The sequence below is a fragment of the Pelodiscus sinensis genome, chromosome 24 (assembly GCF_052426305.1).
Source record: "Pelodiscus sinensis isolate ZL-2025 chromosome 24, ASM5242630v1, whole genome shotgun sequence".
In the NCBI taxonomy this organism is placed as follows: Eukaryota; Metazoa; Chordata; order Testudines; family Trionychidae; genus Pelodiscus; species Pelodiscus sinensis.
Genome location: NC_143075.1, coordinates 12,187,309 through 12,203,441, shown reverse-complemented (window position 1 = coordinate 12,203,441; position 16,133 = coordinate 12,187,309). Strand labels below are relative to the sequence as shown.

The following is a 16,133-nucleotide window of genomic DNA, read 5'->3' as shown; positions in this document are numbered from 1 at the left end:
GGTGAGTCTTGCCCACATGCTCAGGGTTTAGCTGATCGCCATATTTGGGGTCAGGAAGGAATTTTCCTCCAGGGTAGATTGGCAGAGGCCCTGGAGGTTTTTCACCTTCCTCTGTAGCATGGGGCACAGATCACAGCTGGAGGATTCTCTGCATCTTGGGGTCTTCAAAGTATTTGAAGGCTTCAATATCTGAGATATAGGTGAGAGGATTATTCTAGGCGGGGGTGGGTGAGATTCTGTGGCCTGCACTGTGCAGGGGGTCAGACTAGATGATCATAATGGTCCCTTCTGACCTTAAAGTCTATGAGTATTAATATCGGAGATGGAATTTGGCTAGAATCTTGAGGTGAAGATCCCTACTCTGGAAAATTGTCCTGAGACTTAATTGCCAGCAATTATAGAGGCTATCCACTTCCCTCTTCCCCTCCCCCAACATGAAAGATAACACCGCTAAAAGAATGGCTAGAATTTTTCGTTGTAAATGGTTATTTAGTCAACTGGTGCAAAATATGAGCGCCTTCTGATTTTAACTTCGTTCTTTGCTTACTCAGTGGACTTGAGCTCAGCCAGCGAAGATGATTTTGACAGCGAGGACAGTGAACAAGAACTGAAGGGTTACGCCTGTCGTCACTGCTTCACAACCAGTATGCACTTACTGTATCTCTTTGCAATATGCTAGTGCCCTTTCAGCATAGCTTCATCGAAGCAAGAACAGTTCACATGCATGTATAGCTGTACTAAAAACATACCATTGGAGCAGCCAAAATATGCCCTATTTTTGTAGAGGGTTAAACATAATTTACCATTGCAAATTAGTATTACAAAGTGATGGGGGAATATCCTGGAAGTTAGAAATTTATGTAGCAATGAATGCATGCCTAAACAGAGAGTCCCTTGTATAATCCATTTACTGTATAGCATATCAATATTGAACTGTGGCTGTCAGATACATCACACACATTTATGATGCATCAAGGCTTTTCTGCATCAGCTTCTCTCCTGTAAGTACTCCTGGAAGCCCTCTGATGCTTGTGCATACACACACAGTGCATACTGAGAGCCTGGAGGTAAGTAAGTGAAAGGGGAGATGAATCCAAGACCTTGAAGAAAGAATAGCTGCCAGTGCTGCAGAAGAGTCTTTTTTTCTTTTTCTTTCAAAGTGGCAGGTGCCTGTTTAATTAGAAATAGTCTGTAATTGAGCAGGATGAATGTTAACAGAAACATCAAGTCACCCTGGAAGAGGCAGTGATTTCCAGTCAGCTTTTAAGCTTTGTCAGTAACTGCAGATTGTTTTCCAGATTGTATTAAATGCAAAGTGCATGTGTTCAGTATCCAAGAGATTGTCTGTTTCTAACCCCATCCTTTTTCCAACAAAAGCCTCCAAGGACTGGCACCACGGCGGTCGCGAAAACATCTTGCTGTGCACTGACTGCCGCATCCACTTCAAGAAGTACGGAGAGCTCCCACCCATTGAGAAACCAGTGGACCCGCCGCCCTTTATGTTCAAGCCTGTCAAAGAGGAAGATGACGGACTCAGCGGAAAACATAGCATGAGGACTAGGCGGAGTCGAGGCTCGGTAGGCCCATTCCTCTTTTTTACCAACCCATTTGAGCTCCTCCCTTAGGGAGAGATGCAGGTTGGAAAATTCCAAATGTAGAGAGCCATATTTGCAAATAGACTTGTAAAGCTTCACTTACAAATGGGAGTGTGAAAGAGTAACTGTGTACTGGGTTAACCCATGAGTCTGGGTGCATTGGTTAACCTTCACGGTTACATACAGGCTTTCAGTATACACACAGGGCTCGTCTACACTGGCCCCTTTTCCGGAAGGGGCATGTAAATTTCACCTATCGTAGTAGGGAAATCCGCGGGGGATTTAAATATCCCCCGCGGCATTTAAATAAAAATGTCCGCCGCTTTTTTCCGGCTTTTAAAAAAGCCGGAAAAGAGCGTCTACACTGGCCCCGATCCTCCGGAAAAAGCGCCCTTTTCCGGAGGCTCTTATTCCTACTTTGAAGTAGGAATAAGAAGTAGGCTCTTATTCCTACTTTGAAGTAGGAATAAGAGCCTCCGGAAAAGGGCGCTTTTTCCGGAGGATCGGGGCCAGTGTAGACGCTCTTTTCCGGCTTTTTTAAAAGCCGGAAAAAAGCGGCGGACATTTTTATTTAAATGTCGCGGGGGGTATTTAAATCCCCCGCGGATTTCCCTACTACGATAGGTGAAATTTACATGCCCCTTCCGGAAAAGGGGCCAGTGTAGACGTAGCCACAGCGAGTCGCCTTAAAAGCCAGCTTCCTGTGTGTACTGGCTCCCAAGGAGCCTTTCCCCCCTCCCCCATGATGTTGTCTCTATATCCAGGCAGCAGTGTGGAGAGGCAGGCCAGAGCCGGTATGCATGGGTAGTCAGTTTAAAAGCCAGCTCCCCACATGCACCAGCTCCTGGGGATCCTCCTCTTCCCTCCCCTACACTGCAGCTGCCTGCTGTCCCACGTGTAACTGCTGAAAATTTCAGCAGTTACATCCTTAATTAAAGGCATTTTAACATCCTTACTTTAATCTCTTCTCTGCCAATCTCATTTTAGGCATGCCTACCATCTGTAAAACAGACACACGTGTGCAATTCCATGTGTGCAGAATAAAGTTTAAATGCTGCTTCTCTTTGTGCTTACCAGAAGTTGCCCCCACATCACTGAAGTTAAAAATCTCATCACCTAACTACAACTATCAGAGTCTTTTACGTAAAAGCATGGTATTCTGTCCCAAAAGACTTTCCTCACAGTAATAGGCTAAGAGCATTGAAATGGAAGCCAAATTACTACTCACCTGGTTGGAGGGGAAACTTCAGCTAGCTTGGGGCTGGCCATCTGTAAACCTGGATTGACTGTTTTAGTCAGACCTGAAAATGTTTCTTTTTACACCAGCCTCCTCTCTCGCCTGTCTGGTCACGTTAATGTTGTCGTTGCTGCCAAACACCTTGTCAGGTTCTGCGGTCAGCTCAAGTTGGCTTCATTATTTTTATGGTAGCCAGTCATCCCAACAGCTGCTAAATTAGGAGGAACAGATGAAACGGCATTAATTATTGCTGCATAATCTACGTGTTTCTCATTGCGCAGCAAAAACACATTGAAGCTGTTAGTGGTTTTAGGAACTGCTCTGTGCTGCCTTGAATGCCTTATTTCTCTAGGTCATTTTCATATCCATCTTGGCTTATGCCAGCAGATTTTTTTTTTATTAAAGATGGAACATTGGGGGCAGGGAAGTTCTCTTTCCCCCTCCCCCAGTCTCCCAAAAGAGATGCCTAGCATGTGAACAGCAGCTGTGGGAACATCTTTCTAATGTTCTCATTTCCAGCAGACACTACTTAATACAATAAGCAGCACTTAAGTATTTGTCTCCTTTCATTTTAAGGCCAGATGAGCCTTCCAGAAGAGATTGTAAAATCATTTAATGCTCTTGGTTTTCCATTTCTCAGGCACTGAGCTGGAGCTTGCGTCTTTCCAGTAATCGGGGGAAAAGCAAAAGGTTTGGGAGAATCCTTGTTTGTTTATATGCTCTTTATTTGTGTAAAATTGATAGATGTCTACACTACGTAGTGGCCGTAAAAAGCAGCCAGCCAGCCCCGATGGTAGAGCCTCGCCCACTAACGAAGACATCAGATCCAGTGGCCGCAACTCTCCAAGTGCTGCCAGCACCTCCAGTAATGACAGCAAAGCAGATTCTGTGAAGAAATCCACCAAGGTAAAAGTGGCTTGAGATTCATTGTTCTTGGTTCAGGATCTGGACTGTTTTCAATTCAGAGAGTTCAGCTTAGGAACTTCAGAGCAAGTCAGAGACTTGGGGTTGACCTGGGATTTTTTTCTTTCTACATGTACAGCAAGGTAGATGTGGCAGGTCCTTTGTTCAGGTGCTCAGAGCTGTTCTGTATATACATATACAGGCATGATGGTGATTAGAGGAATTTTTTTCATAAATACACAAACTGCATATACTAAAGAAGTGACTGGTCTGTACCTCAGTTTTCCTGTGGTACTGTTTTTCTGAAAGCATATCCACACCTCTGTCATTTTAGACTTTCAGTAGGCATATAAAGACCTTCACAAGAAGTTACTAAAGAAACAAAATAGGCATAGGGCAAAGAAGCATGGGACATCTTGATGAACTGAAAACTGGCAGACACACAACAGAGAAGACATAAGTGGTCAGTTTTCATCATGGCAGAAGGTTGACAGCAGAGTGACTTCAGGTTCTGGGACTGGTGGTGTTTACCATATTTATCTGGAGTCTAGAAAAGTGAGTGAGAGGAAAAGGTGGCAAAATTTGCAGGAGGTACAAAGTCAAGTCCAGAGAAGAGTGCGAGGAACTTCAAATGGACTAACCCCACCAGGTGAACAAGCAACACAATGATAGCTGAAATTCAGTGTTGTCGATTGCAAAATAATGTACTACTGGAGAGAGAATATGAAGCAGTCATGCACCTTAGAGTTCTTAATTAAGCATGTCAACTCAGAAAAGGGGCTTGGGCATTAATTTAGACAGCACTTTGAAGATCTCTGGTCAATGGACTGCTGCACTCAGGAAACAAACTGTGTTCATAGAATCATAGAATCATAGAATCATAGGACTGGAAGGGACCTCGAGAGGTCATCGAGTCCAGCCCCCTGCCCTCAAGGCAGGATCAAGCTCCGTCTACAAGGTGGTGGGATATAATTGGTTAGATGATCATGTTATTAGACTTAAGGAATGGGATGCAGAATCATACCATAAATCTAATGCCATTATATGAATCAATGATGCTTCCTCATCTGAAATGTCACCCTGTCTCAAAAGAACATTGCAGAATTAGAGGGAATTCAGAGTAGGCCGACAGGAATGACACAAAAAATCTTAGAGAGAGGTTGAAAGATTATGATTTAGAAAGGAGAAAGGGCAGGATAGAAGTACATAACGTAATTGATAATCTAGAGAAGGTAGGTGCGGGAACATCTGTTCTTGCCTCATAACACACAAACTTTGGGAGCAGTCAGTGAAATTAAATTGAAAAGTGGAATTAAATTGAAAAGTGGGAGGTTGAAAACCGATGAAATATTTTTCATACTTGGTAATCAGACGGTGGAACTCATTGCCATATGATATTGATACTGAGAACTTTAGCCAGATTCCAAGAGAACAAACATTTCTGAGAAGAAGATGAATATTGACTATTACAGCTCATGCTAACAAAAGTGTTGGAAAGGATATGAGAATTCACATTTCCAGGCATTACCTAGTCTCTTAACTACATGGGGCTAGAATGAGACTTTTATGGGGGCACCAATTATCCTACATTTCTCTGCTGCAGGGTTCATGCACCATCCTCTGAAGATTCTGGTGCTGGCCAGGATAGACAGAGAACATTGGATTAGACAGATCTTGGGTCTGATCCAGTGAGACAGTTTGTATGGGACTTCTTCTGACATTTAAGCCTTAACAAATCTAGGGCTTAGGATCAGCAATTTCCCTTTAAAAATATTCCTAATTAGAAATCTGAGATTTAAATAATAATGCCTTGATAAAGGTTGCATTTGGGTTGTCCACTTACTCCCACCTATATACTGAATGCTGTGAGGGATTTGCTTACAAGCTGTCTCCTAACTTGCTGTTCCCAGCGGCAAAACCATAACTCCATTCTGGGCCCTGAGTTAAATTTGGCCATGCACGCCTACTGGGAACAGCTTCTAGCAGATGGGAAGTGCCTCAGCAGCTCCAGAACCAGATGCCTCCCCTCCTCTTCAAACTGGGGGATGAGGCATATTGGATTGCCATTAAATACTCACTAAATCAACCTCTGATAAGTTTTCCTTCGCCATAGGAACTCTCCTGTGTTGCTCGTGTCAGTATGAAGTCTCTCCGTATGAGTAAGTGCTCCATTTAGCATCACTTAACTTCGCTAACAAACTGCTTCTGTCTGTTTCTTTTATGGTAGAAGATAAAAGAAGAGGCATCTTCTCCTCTCAAGAGTTCCAAGCGCCAGCGGGAAAAGACAGCCTCAGACACCGAGGAACCTGAGAGAACCAATGTCAAAAAATCCAAAACACAAGTGAGTCCCTGTAGCAGAGCAACAGTCCTGCCTGTTCCCCTCTGATCGGGATGTGCACACCACTGGGGGCTAAAATCATCTGCTCCCCCTCCCTCCAGGGCAGAGAGAATCTAAAATCCAAATCCCACAACAAACCAGAAACGTAACATGGATTAGAACAGCTTCAAAGTGCCAGAACAGCACATTCTAATTGAATCTGTGGCTGGAAGCAACCCACTTCTTGATGCATTCCTGCTGCAGGGAGAGCCAGGGAAGGATGTGGGTAGGCACCAACGCCCAGGCCTCCTTCGCATTAATATCTCTAGGGTTCAAGCACAGTTTGATTTTAGCTTTTTTTCTTTAACCCATGTCCACATTTTATTTCAATGCCAATTTTTTCTCTTCTTGGCATCTCTCAGTAACATACTGTCATAGGGTGGACACTCACCGCCACGGTGCCTTCTGCAGGTAGCATTGGGAATTAGCTTGGAAGCAGGGCGCCTCCCTCTGGCAGGTGTCCCTGTGTCCTCACTGCACGCTCTCCATTCTGGACCCATGTCATTCCCGGACCAGAGTGTCCCCTTCGGGACACTGTCCTCTGGCAGTGCCCACTCCAGTATCTCTCGGCCCCCTTCCGGGGATCGGGAGTCCTGTCTCTGCACTGTGGGGTCCTCCCCTCCTGCGGAACCCCCAATTCCCCTATATCCACTTTGCCTCAGTAACCCGCTGCCAGTCTTCATCTAGTCCCTGCCTGAGGGGCAAACTGCAGTCTGGAATGGTCATTCATCATTGGCAAGGGGGGGTGTGCCCCCCTGCAGCCCTAGAACCCTCAGGCCTTGCCTCAGGCCTTGCAGCCTGGGAGTGGGGTCAGGCCAGAGCACTCCAGCTCTGCCTGCCTTTTCGCTGCACTGCCCTGCCCTGTCTCAGGAAGCCTCTAGCTTCCCTCCAGCCAGATCCCCCCTGCTCCCCAGCAAGAGTGTTTCCTTTCTGCTCTCCTGGAGCCCTTACTTATACAGCCCACAGCTGGGCCCTAATTGGCAATATCAGCCTCAGCTTTGGGCTTTGCGGGACGCCCTCTCCCAGGGCTGGGTTTTAACCTTAAAGGGCCTGTGTGGGGCAGACGCCCCATCACGCATACAGCAAAAGGAAAGTCCTCTTCACATAGGTCTAAAATTCACGAGTCCTTGGCTGCAGTAGCCCTAACAGAGCACAGTGTAACTGAACAAATGTTAAACCCGTTAAATCTGTGATTGTCGATTTAGTGCATGGTATTTAGTCCATTTGTAATTGGCCAGGTTTACCCCCTACCATGGCATCTAGGATTTCTAGACCTCAGTCTTCCATGCTGGCATCCACTGTTCCACAGGGTTTACTTACGCTGAAAGCTCTGGGGAGGCTGTGCTGCAAGGTGGCCTGTAACGAGGGGTGTCTGGAGTTAGGCTGGAGGTGCCAGTGGGAGCAGGTAGCTCACTTTAGCCACATCAGTGATGACAGAGATCTTTCCCCCATGTCAACAGGAGATCAGCAGGCCAGACTCTCCTTCGGAGGGAGAGGGCGAGGGCGAAAGCTCAGACAGTCGCAGCGTCAATGACGACGGGAGCAGCGATCCAAAGGACATTGACCAGGACAACCGAAGCACTTCACCCAGTATCCCCAGCCCCCAGGACAATGAAAGTGACTCAGATTCGTCTGCCCAGCAGCAAATGCTGCAGGCACAACCTCAAGTGCTCCAGGCACAGAATGTCCCTGCCCAGGCTCCACCTTCTACCCCGCCCGTATCAGCACAGTTACCAACGCCGTTACCAGCAGCCTCCAGCACCCCGACAGCGCCCCTACAGGTTTCTCCATCAGTGTCTCAGCCTCCCAGCCAGCCCCCCCCACCACCACCACCTCACTCGCACATCCAACAGGCCCCTGCTTTACACCCTCAGAGACTCCCTTCACCGCACCCACCACTTCAGCCTTTGACTGTGCCTCAGAGTCAGCCCCAGGGTCCTGCCTCATCGCAGCCACATTCACAGCCTCCGCTTCATGGCCAGGTCCAGCCTGTCCCTCACAACCTGCAGGCCCAGCCCCTCCTGCCTCATCCGGTACCACCTCAGCCCTTCCCTCTCCCCTCACAGCCTTCTCAGTCTCAGGTTCCCCTTCAGACGCAGGCTACTGCTCACCCTCATGCTGCTCTGCAGGTTCAAGCAGCGCAGCCTGCCCTGCAAGCTCAGGCTCCACTCCAGCAACCTCAGCCCCCCCGGGAACAGCCCCTGCCTCCTGCACCCATGGCTATGCCTCATATCAAACCCCCTCCTACTACCCCAATCCCTCAGCTTCCTACTCCACAGGCCCACAAGCACCCTCCCCACCTCTCTGGGCCTTCTCCATTCTCCATGAACTCCAACCTGCCACCACCACCTGCTCTGAAGCCTCTGAGCTCCCTTTCTACTCATCACCCTCCTTCAGCACACCCTCCTCCCTTGCAGCTGATGCCTCAGAGTCAGCCGCTGCAGTCTTCTCCAGCCCAGCCTCCAGTCCTGACTCAGAGTCAGAATCTTCCAGCAGCGGCGAGCCACCCCCCATCCAGTCTCCATCAGGTATCCTCCCAGGCACCCTTTTCTCAGCATCCATTTGTCCCTGGGGGCCCACCTTCCATCACCCCTCCATCTTGCCCCTCCACTTCTACGCCACCTTCCGTGCCTGGTGTCCCGTCTCAGACATCTGTCCCCACCTCTGCGGCTTCCAGTGGAAACGTTCCAGTGGTGACATCCTGCGCGATACCACCTATTCAGATCAAAGAGGAGGCTCCCGATGAGACGGAGGAACCAGAAAGCCCACCTCCTCCACCCAGAAGCCCATCACCTGAGCCTACTGTGGTGGACACACCAAGTCATGCCAGTCAATCAGCCAGGTATGGAGAGTGGGTGTTGGCAAATTTTTCATTCGATGCTCTGCCATTGACATGGCTGCGTTCAGAGTTTCACTGTTTGCTGGCTGGCGTAGCCAGCAGGGATTGAGTATTATAGACTTGACCACTGTGGAATTGGGAATTAGGTCCACTACAGCCTCTGTTTGCCAGCCACTTGTGCAATAGGATGGTTGTCTGAGTGAGTCCACACTGGTTGAAATCGTGCTAGCATCTGTTGGAACAGTTGTTACTAGCATAGTCTACAGAACCCAACATTCAAGTTATAAATCACTTGTAGGTAAGAACCTGTGCCCCTTTCCCTCTAAACTTGCAGCAGAGTCCTATGAACTGCATGACAGGAACTCAGGAATTAAGTACGTTTCCCCCCAAAGCTTACTGCTCTCCTGACACAGCACAGAATCCCGTTCGTTTCTGCAGGGTTTTCTACTTTGCCCTCTAATATTCAGTCTCCAGCTTGCAGCATGTTTTTGTGCTAATAAACGTGGCTCTTTCAGTTGCGTGGATGAAGCTTTCAGGGCAGGTTTCCAAAGATACAAAGGGGAGTTGGGCAGTGTGGGCATTGGGTGTGTCTCTCCCACTTGTGTCTTGGGAAATCTCCCCTAACTCTGGCACCATTTTTCAGGGAATGAAAGCCCCTTATCCAGCCCAGGTGCAGCCATAGTATTCAGACTGATATTGCAGGTACCATCTGAGAGAGATCCCTCTGCACAGTAGTTCTCAAACTGCAGTCCAGGTGGTCCTGCAGCTTGAGCTCAGCCCCTCGCCTTCCCCTGGCAGTGGGGAGCCAGTGCTGGCACTCAAGCCTCATCCTCCCTCCCCTGCGAGATTGGAGCACCAGTGGCAGCTTCCTGCTTGGGGGGCTGAGAGGGGAGAGAAAGCTCTGAGCCTCACTTGCCTGATCCAGCTCACAGGGAAGCAGCACTCCCCCTTCTCCTTCCTCTCCCCTGGCTGAGCAGCGCGCAGGCATGCTGCCTAGAGGCTTTGGACTGGAGTCCCTTTGGAGCAGCGGGAGGCAGAGCCTGGAAGCGGCATGAGGCGCAAAGTCAACTAAGTGCCCAGACCCTTGCACCCCAGGCCACTCATACACACGCACCCCTGCCGAGACCCCGCACCTCCAGCCTGCTCCTGCACCCTTCCCCCTGGCCAGGCACCACCTCCTGCCCAGATCCTGCACCTCTTGCTGGAAGCCCTGTCCCTCATTCTCAACTCCTCATTTTTGTCCCAACCCCAGAGCCGGGGGTTGTGGGGGGGGTGTCCACTAACCCTGGAACCCCAGAAGCCTGCTCCTGTATCCACCCTTGCTCCTGCACCCTTCCTCCTTTCCAGACACCCTACTCCCAGCCTGCACCTGCACCCTACCTCCCATCCAGACTTCACCCCCTCCTACACCCTACCTCCTCCTCAGATCCTGCACCTCTTTCCCTCTTGCTGGCAGCCCTATCCCGCATTTTCAACTCCTCATTTTTGTCCCAACTCCAGAGCCTGGGGCGGGTTCACTAACCTTGGAACCCCAGAAAAGTAAATCTGGCCTATGGGAAGCCCTGAACGTCAGTCCTCCCTGTTCCTCCCCTGGTGGGGCTGGAGCCTCAGAGGAGTGAAGTGTCTCAGTTTGGAGGGGAGGGGTCACATCAGTGAGGGCTGTTTTTTTTTTTTTCTTTTTTCTGAGAGTCAATGGCCCCTGACCCAAAAAAGGTTCCCTGCTCCTACCATAAATAAAGAAAACATGGGACCTTTGTGTGGGACATAAATACATATTTTACTTTAATTTAAATGAGGTTTGATAAACTAACATGATAAAGTTAAGTGTTTAATCTGTTTAATAATTTCAATTAATATTTCCTTTCTTACTGGTTAAACCATTCTCCCCAGCTGCAGCACTAGCAAAATGGCTTGGGCGTCATTATGTGATTAACAGCGAGTTTCCATTAGCAACTGGCAGTCCACGGAAAGGTTTACATTGGCAACTGGCCAAAAAGTTTGAGAACCACTGCACTGGAAGGCCAGCCTGTGGAGACACAACACCACAGTTAAAGTTAGTTTCCCTGGTTCTCAGTGCAGTACCTGGTAATGTGAACCCCAAGTCTTGTATAATTCTCCTTTGATGTGAAGCTGTCAGATCACAGACTCTTGGTCTTTCCCAGGCCCAGAGGTGGATTAGAGGTTTTTAGGGTCCTGGGCAAGAGCAAGGGGTAGCCCTTTCCCAGTTCTTCTGCCCGGAGTCCCTCACACTCCTGAGAGCTTCTGGCAAGACAGTGGCCTCAGGGTGCAGGGGCTTCCCTCACTCCCCAGCGGCGTGCTGGGCAGGCAGAGTGGGTGAAGCCCCAATGGCCTGACCCCACTTCCCAGCAGAAGTGCCAGGTAAGTAGGTTAGGGCGTGTGGGTGCCCATTTTTCCAGGGGCCCCCCAGTTGGGACCTCATTGGTCCAGTGGCTAATCTGCCACTGCCCAAGCCTCTAACTCTATTTTCTCTTTCAGGTTCTATAAGCACCTGGACCGTGGCTACAACTCCTGCGCAAGGACAGACCTGTACTTCATGCCTCTGGCAGGATCCAAGCTGGCCAAGAAGAGGGAGGAGGCAATTGAGAAGGCCAAGAGGGAGGCGGAGCAGAAAGCAAGAGAGGAGAGGGAGAGAGAGAAAGAGAAGGAGAAAGAGAGGGAGAGAGAGCGGGAGCGGGAAAGAGAAGCAGAAAGAGCAGCGGTAGGTTTATCAACCTGCTATGCAAGATGTGTTCATATCTGTATTAAATAGTGACTGTAAGACGTTGGGGATGCCTTTGCAAATCTCCATCAGAGCTTATTCCAGACACAAGCATGGCATGGAAGGGGAAGACAGGTGCATGCAAAGCACGGGCGCAGTGGAAAGGTCTGCAAGCAATGTTCCCTTTTAGCTGAGCACTTGTGCCTCCACTCGGTAGAGTTTCCAATGCCACCCAGCTGATTAGCAGAGTGCCCACAGCCAGGTTTTCTGTTTCTACTGGTGGTGCGCATTCACACATGCTGCAGTGCACATAAAATTATTCTGCACATGAATGGAAACAATTTGAGGGAACATCAGTTGCAAGGAAATGTTTTGGGTTATGAGCGTGCCATATCTAGCTTATACCTGTCCCGTCCTACACTGGCCCTGCCCCTTGCTCCAGACCTCCCCTCAGTGGAACAGCAGGTTAAGCGATACCAAAGTGTCAAAGAACAGTAAATATCTATTGGTGAATATTATTGCTTCCGTTTGTGCTGTAGGCACAGAATGCCTGAGTGTACTTTGAGTGTCCTTTACCTGCTGCATGATGTACCATTTCAGGGAGCTCCCTGAAAGGGGTGGGGTGAAGGTATTGTACCCTTGAAGTGGATTTGACTGAAGAACACCTAATTTTCTTCGGGACGCCCCAACTCTCTAATTCAAACTTTTACGCTAATTTCTAAGTTTTTGGTTTTTTTTAATTTACTTGGAATTTAAGAGCTGTGGCATAGGCAGAGAGACTGGTCATAATGGCCATGTGACAATACTGCCTTCCTGTTTTAATTGAAAAACACTGCACTACAGTCTTTTTTTTAATTGTTTTTAACCAAACTTTTTAAAAAAGAAGGTTTGCAATAGTTTGCAGTGGAAGATGCCTACACTCTTCCAGTCCCCCGCACCTGGAAAGGCAGAATGTAGTCCTCCTCCAATAGGAGCAATGTCTGACTCTGAAGCTGATACTGAAGTTGATATTTACACATAAGCTGTATTTGGAGGCAGGATTCCATAGATGATGACACTGGGGTGAATCCTGTCCTTGCCCAGAACTGTTGCGTGGCCTTTGCACCAGTGCTGGGAGCAGGATGTTGAGACCTAGTGCAGGAGGCGAGAGCCTCCCCCTGCCCATGCGATGCAGTTTGTTCAATCGTAGTGCATGTTGGGGGAGGCTTTGGGGCGAAAGCTGTGGGCCCCTGGCTACGATTCCCTAGCAGCTATGCCCCAGAGTGGGGTGTAAGAGCTGCAGCTGTTAGACCTCTGAAGTGCGGTGCCAGTATTGAGCTCAGTGGCCTGCAGGGGAGGAGAGAAGGAATTTTCCCCACGTGAGAAGAGAACGCCCTGGACGAGGCCTAGTATCTATCGGTGGCAGAGGTGTAGGGTTATCCCCATAGTGACATGCAGGGAAAGGGGGAATGTGCCTGCAACTTTTTCAGCCTGATTTGTACTAAAATCTCTTCCCTTCCCCTCACATTCTCTGCAGCAGAAAGTGTCCAGCTCTTCCCATGAAGGTCGCCTAGGGGAACCGCCACTCAGCGGGCCAGCTCACATGAGACCATCCTTTGAACCTCCACCCACAACCATCGCTGCTGTTCCACCTTACATAGGTCCAGACACACCTGCGTTACGGACTCTCAGCGAGTACGCCCGTCCTCACGTGATGTCCCCGACAAACCGCAACCACCCCTTCTTTGTTCCCCTGAACCCCGCCGACCCACTTCTGGCCTACCACATGCCCGGCCTCTATAACGTGGACCCCACCATTCGGGAACGGGAGCTCCGGGAGCGGGAAATCCGGGAGCGGGAGATCAGGGAAAGGGAGTTGCGAGAGAGGATGAAACCAGGCTTTGAGGTGAAGCCACCTGAACTAGATGCACTGCACCCAGCGACCAACCCCATGGAGCATTTTGCTAGGCATGGCGCACTGACTATACCCCCAACGGCAGGGCCCCACCCATTTGCTTCCTTCCATCCGGGTTTGAACCCTCTTGAAAGGGAGAGACTTGCGCTGGCAGGCCCACAGTTACGGCCTGAAATGAGCTACCCCGACAGACTGGCAGCAGAAAGAATACATGCCGAGCGGATGGCGTCGCTCACCAATGACCCACTGGCACGGCTCCAGATGTTCAACGTGACGCCTCACCATCACCAGCATTCACATATCCATTCGCATCTGCACCTCCATCAGCAGGACCCGCTGCATCAAGGTGAGCACAGGGAGCTGTTCTCCAGGGACGCTGGTGTCTGCTCTCCCTGTGAGATTGTAGAATCACAGGGCTGGAAGGAACCTTGAGAGGTTGTCCAGTCCCCTGCGCTGAGGCAGGACTAAGTAAACCTAGACCATCCCCAATAGATTTCTTTTACCTGTTCCTAAAAACCTGCCATGATGTGGATCCCACAGCTTGGCTTAGAAGCCTATTCCAGAGCCATAAAGTTTTTCTAATATCTAGCCTAGATCTTATTTTCTGCAGATTAAGCCTGTTGGTTCTTATCCTACTTTTCAGTGGACATAAAAAGCTGGCCCCCTCCTATAGATCATATTTCTTATATTTTAAGACTGTCAAGTTGTTCTTTGGTGGTCTTTTCTCAAGGCTAAACACGCCGAGTTTTCTTAACCTTTCCTCAATGGTCAGGTTTTCTGAATCTTTTAAACATTTTTGCTGTTCTTCTCTAAACTCTACACTTTGTCTGCTTCTTTACTAAATTGTACCGTGCAGAATTAGACACAGGCACTCCAGCTGAGCCCAATCTAGCGCTGAGTAGAGCAAGACAAATACCTGGCATGTCTTACGTACCGCATGTCTGCTAATACACTTCAGAATATTAGCTTTTTTGCAAAGAGATCACATAGTTAATTCATGCTTAATTTCTGATGAACTATAACCTGCAGTTTACCACCTGTCCAGTTACTCCTTGTTTTGTAGTTGAGTGTTTGATTTTTTTTTCCTTCCTGTGCGTAGTACTCTGCACGAATCTTTATTTAATTTCGTTTTACTGATTTCAGATTATTTGTCAAGGTTGTTCTGAATTTTAATGCGTTCCTCTAACGTGCTTGCAACCCCTCTCATGTACATATTTTACGAGCATACTTTCTACTCCATTGTCCAATTCATTAATCAAATAGCACCAGGTCCATGAGCTATCTGCCCAAATCATGGGGTCATATCCCATGGCTCAGGAACTATGCAAAATATAACCTCCAGCCATGTCGGCATGGCCGCTGTACCCAGGTCTATACAAGGTTGTGACATTTAGGTGTGACCCCACCTTGGAGTGACATTGCTTTCTCTGTACCGTCTGGATGAAAAAATAGTTATAATTGTGTTTGATCTCTTCCAGACACCTGCTTTTTCCTGTCCTCACAGGCACAGGAAAACCACATCACAATGTAGCTGGGGCACAGCCATGTTTAAGTAATAGGATTATTTTTGTATTTTAGGCATTTTGTCTCTGTATAGATGACGCAGGCCTCCCTTGTAATAATCTTGGCATTTTAAACCCACATATTTCACGCTTCCCTGTACTGGGATTGGTTGAGCTCGTTGCTGAGCACAGGGAAAATTTTCAGCAGCCAGTAACACGCTTCACATGTTAAGGCCTTGTCCAAAATTCTCCCTCTCTTGATCTGAACCTGGTGCAGGCCAGGCAGTGGCACAGTAGTGTAGACTGAATGCAGGCTCTTGTCAGATCACACAGGTATACCTGTGTATCCGGCTTAGTCATCCATAGCCTGGTGTGTACACCAGTGAGAGTTAGGGATGGGATCACTAGTCAGGCTGTCTCAGGCTGCAAAATTGGAGAGTTTGAGTTGTTCAGCCAGAGTGTGAATCTAAAACTGTTGGTTACTAAAATATTGAATGACAATAGTGAGGGAAAGTGTCGAGGGTGTGATGTGTGCACTTTGTGTACTAGGGATGTAAGCAACTAGTCTAGTCAACTTAGCGACAAAACAATGAAAGCGTTTTCACTCCAATGTGACTTTTATCCGGGGAGACACACACCCAATTTTGGCAACAAAAAACTTCCACATCTCTTCAAGAGACTTTTGTCTTTTTCTCTCCCCTTATTGTTGACAAAGAGCCAGTGTGAACTCTTGTTTTGTTTTGTTTTGTTTTGTTTTGTTTTGTTTTGTTTTGTTTTGTTTTGTTGAGAGAACTAGCTTCTGCCAGTATCCCAAGTCTGCCCTGATGGCTGTGCTCAGTGTTTTGTGTTCTCTGCTGCCCTGTGGGCATGCGCCCCCTCCTCTTTCAAAGCTTCTGGAAGTATGTAACTACTGAGTGAGCTGCTCCCTTTGGCCAACAAACCACAAATCATTGGAATGCTTCTGATCTACTGCGGCAGGGAGAGGGCTGGAAAGACAGTTGTGTGCTTTGACATTGCTTAGCGTGGAGAGCTCACAGAACTATGAGGGAATGCCCAGGAGTCGACTC

The 16,133-nt window shown here is 48.5% G+C and overlaps 1 protein-coding gene across 7 annotated transcripts in view; it reads left to right on the top strand.

Annotated features, from left to right (window-relative positions):
• Positions 1 to 16,133, top strand: part of RERE (arginine-glutamic acid dipeptide repeats) — a 473,712-nt gene that overhangs the window by 448,382 nt on the left and 9,197 nt on the right. For 5 of the 7 annotated variants that reach the window (XM_075906794.2, XM_075906795.2, XM_075906798.2 and 2 more), the window contains 7 exons: positions 552 to 644; positions 1,378 to 1,577; positions 3,577 to 3,738; positions 5,963 to 6,076; positions 7,573 to 8,954; positions 11,448 to 11,670; positions 13,187 to 13,910. In XM_075906794.2, coding sequence (XP_075762909.2) covers positions 552 to 644; positions 1,378 to 1,577; positions 3,577 to 3,738; positions 5,963 to 6,076; positions 7,573 to 8,954; positions 11,448 to 11,670; positions 13,187 to 13,910 — 2,898 coding nt within the window. The remainder of the gene's footprint in view (positions 1 to 551; positions 645 to 1,377; positions 1,578 to 3,576; positions 3,739 to 5,962; positions 6,077 to 7,572; positions 8,955 to 11,447; positions 11,671 to 13,186; positions 13,911 to 16,133) is intronic. The other 2 variants (XM_075906799.2, XM_075906796.2) reach the window with 1 other exon arrangement.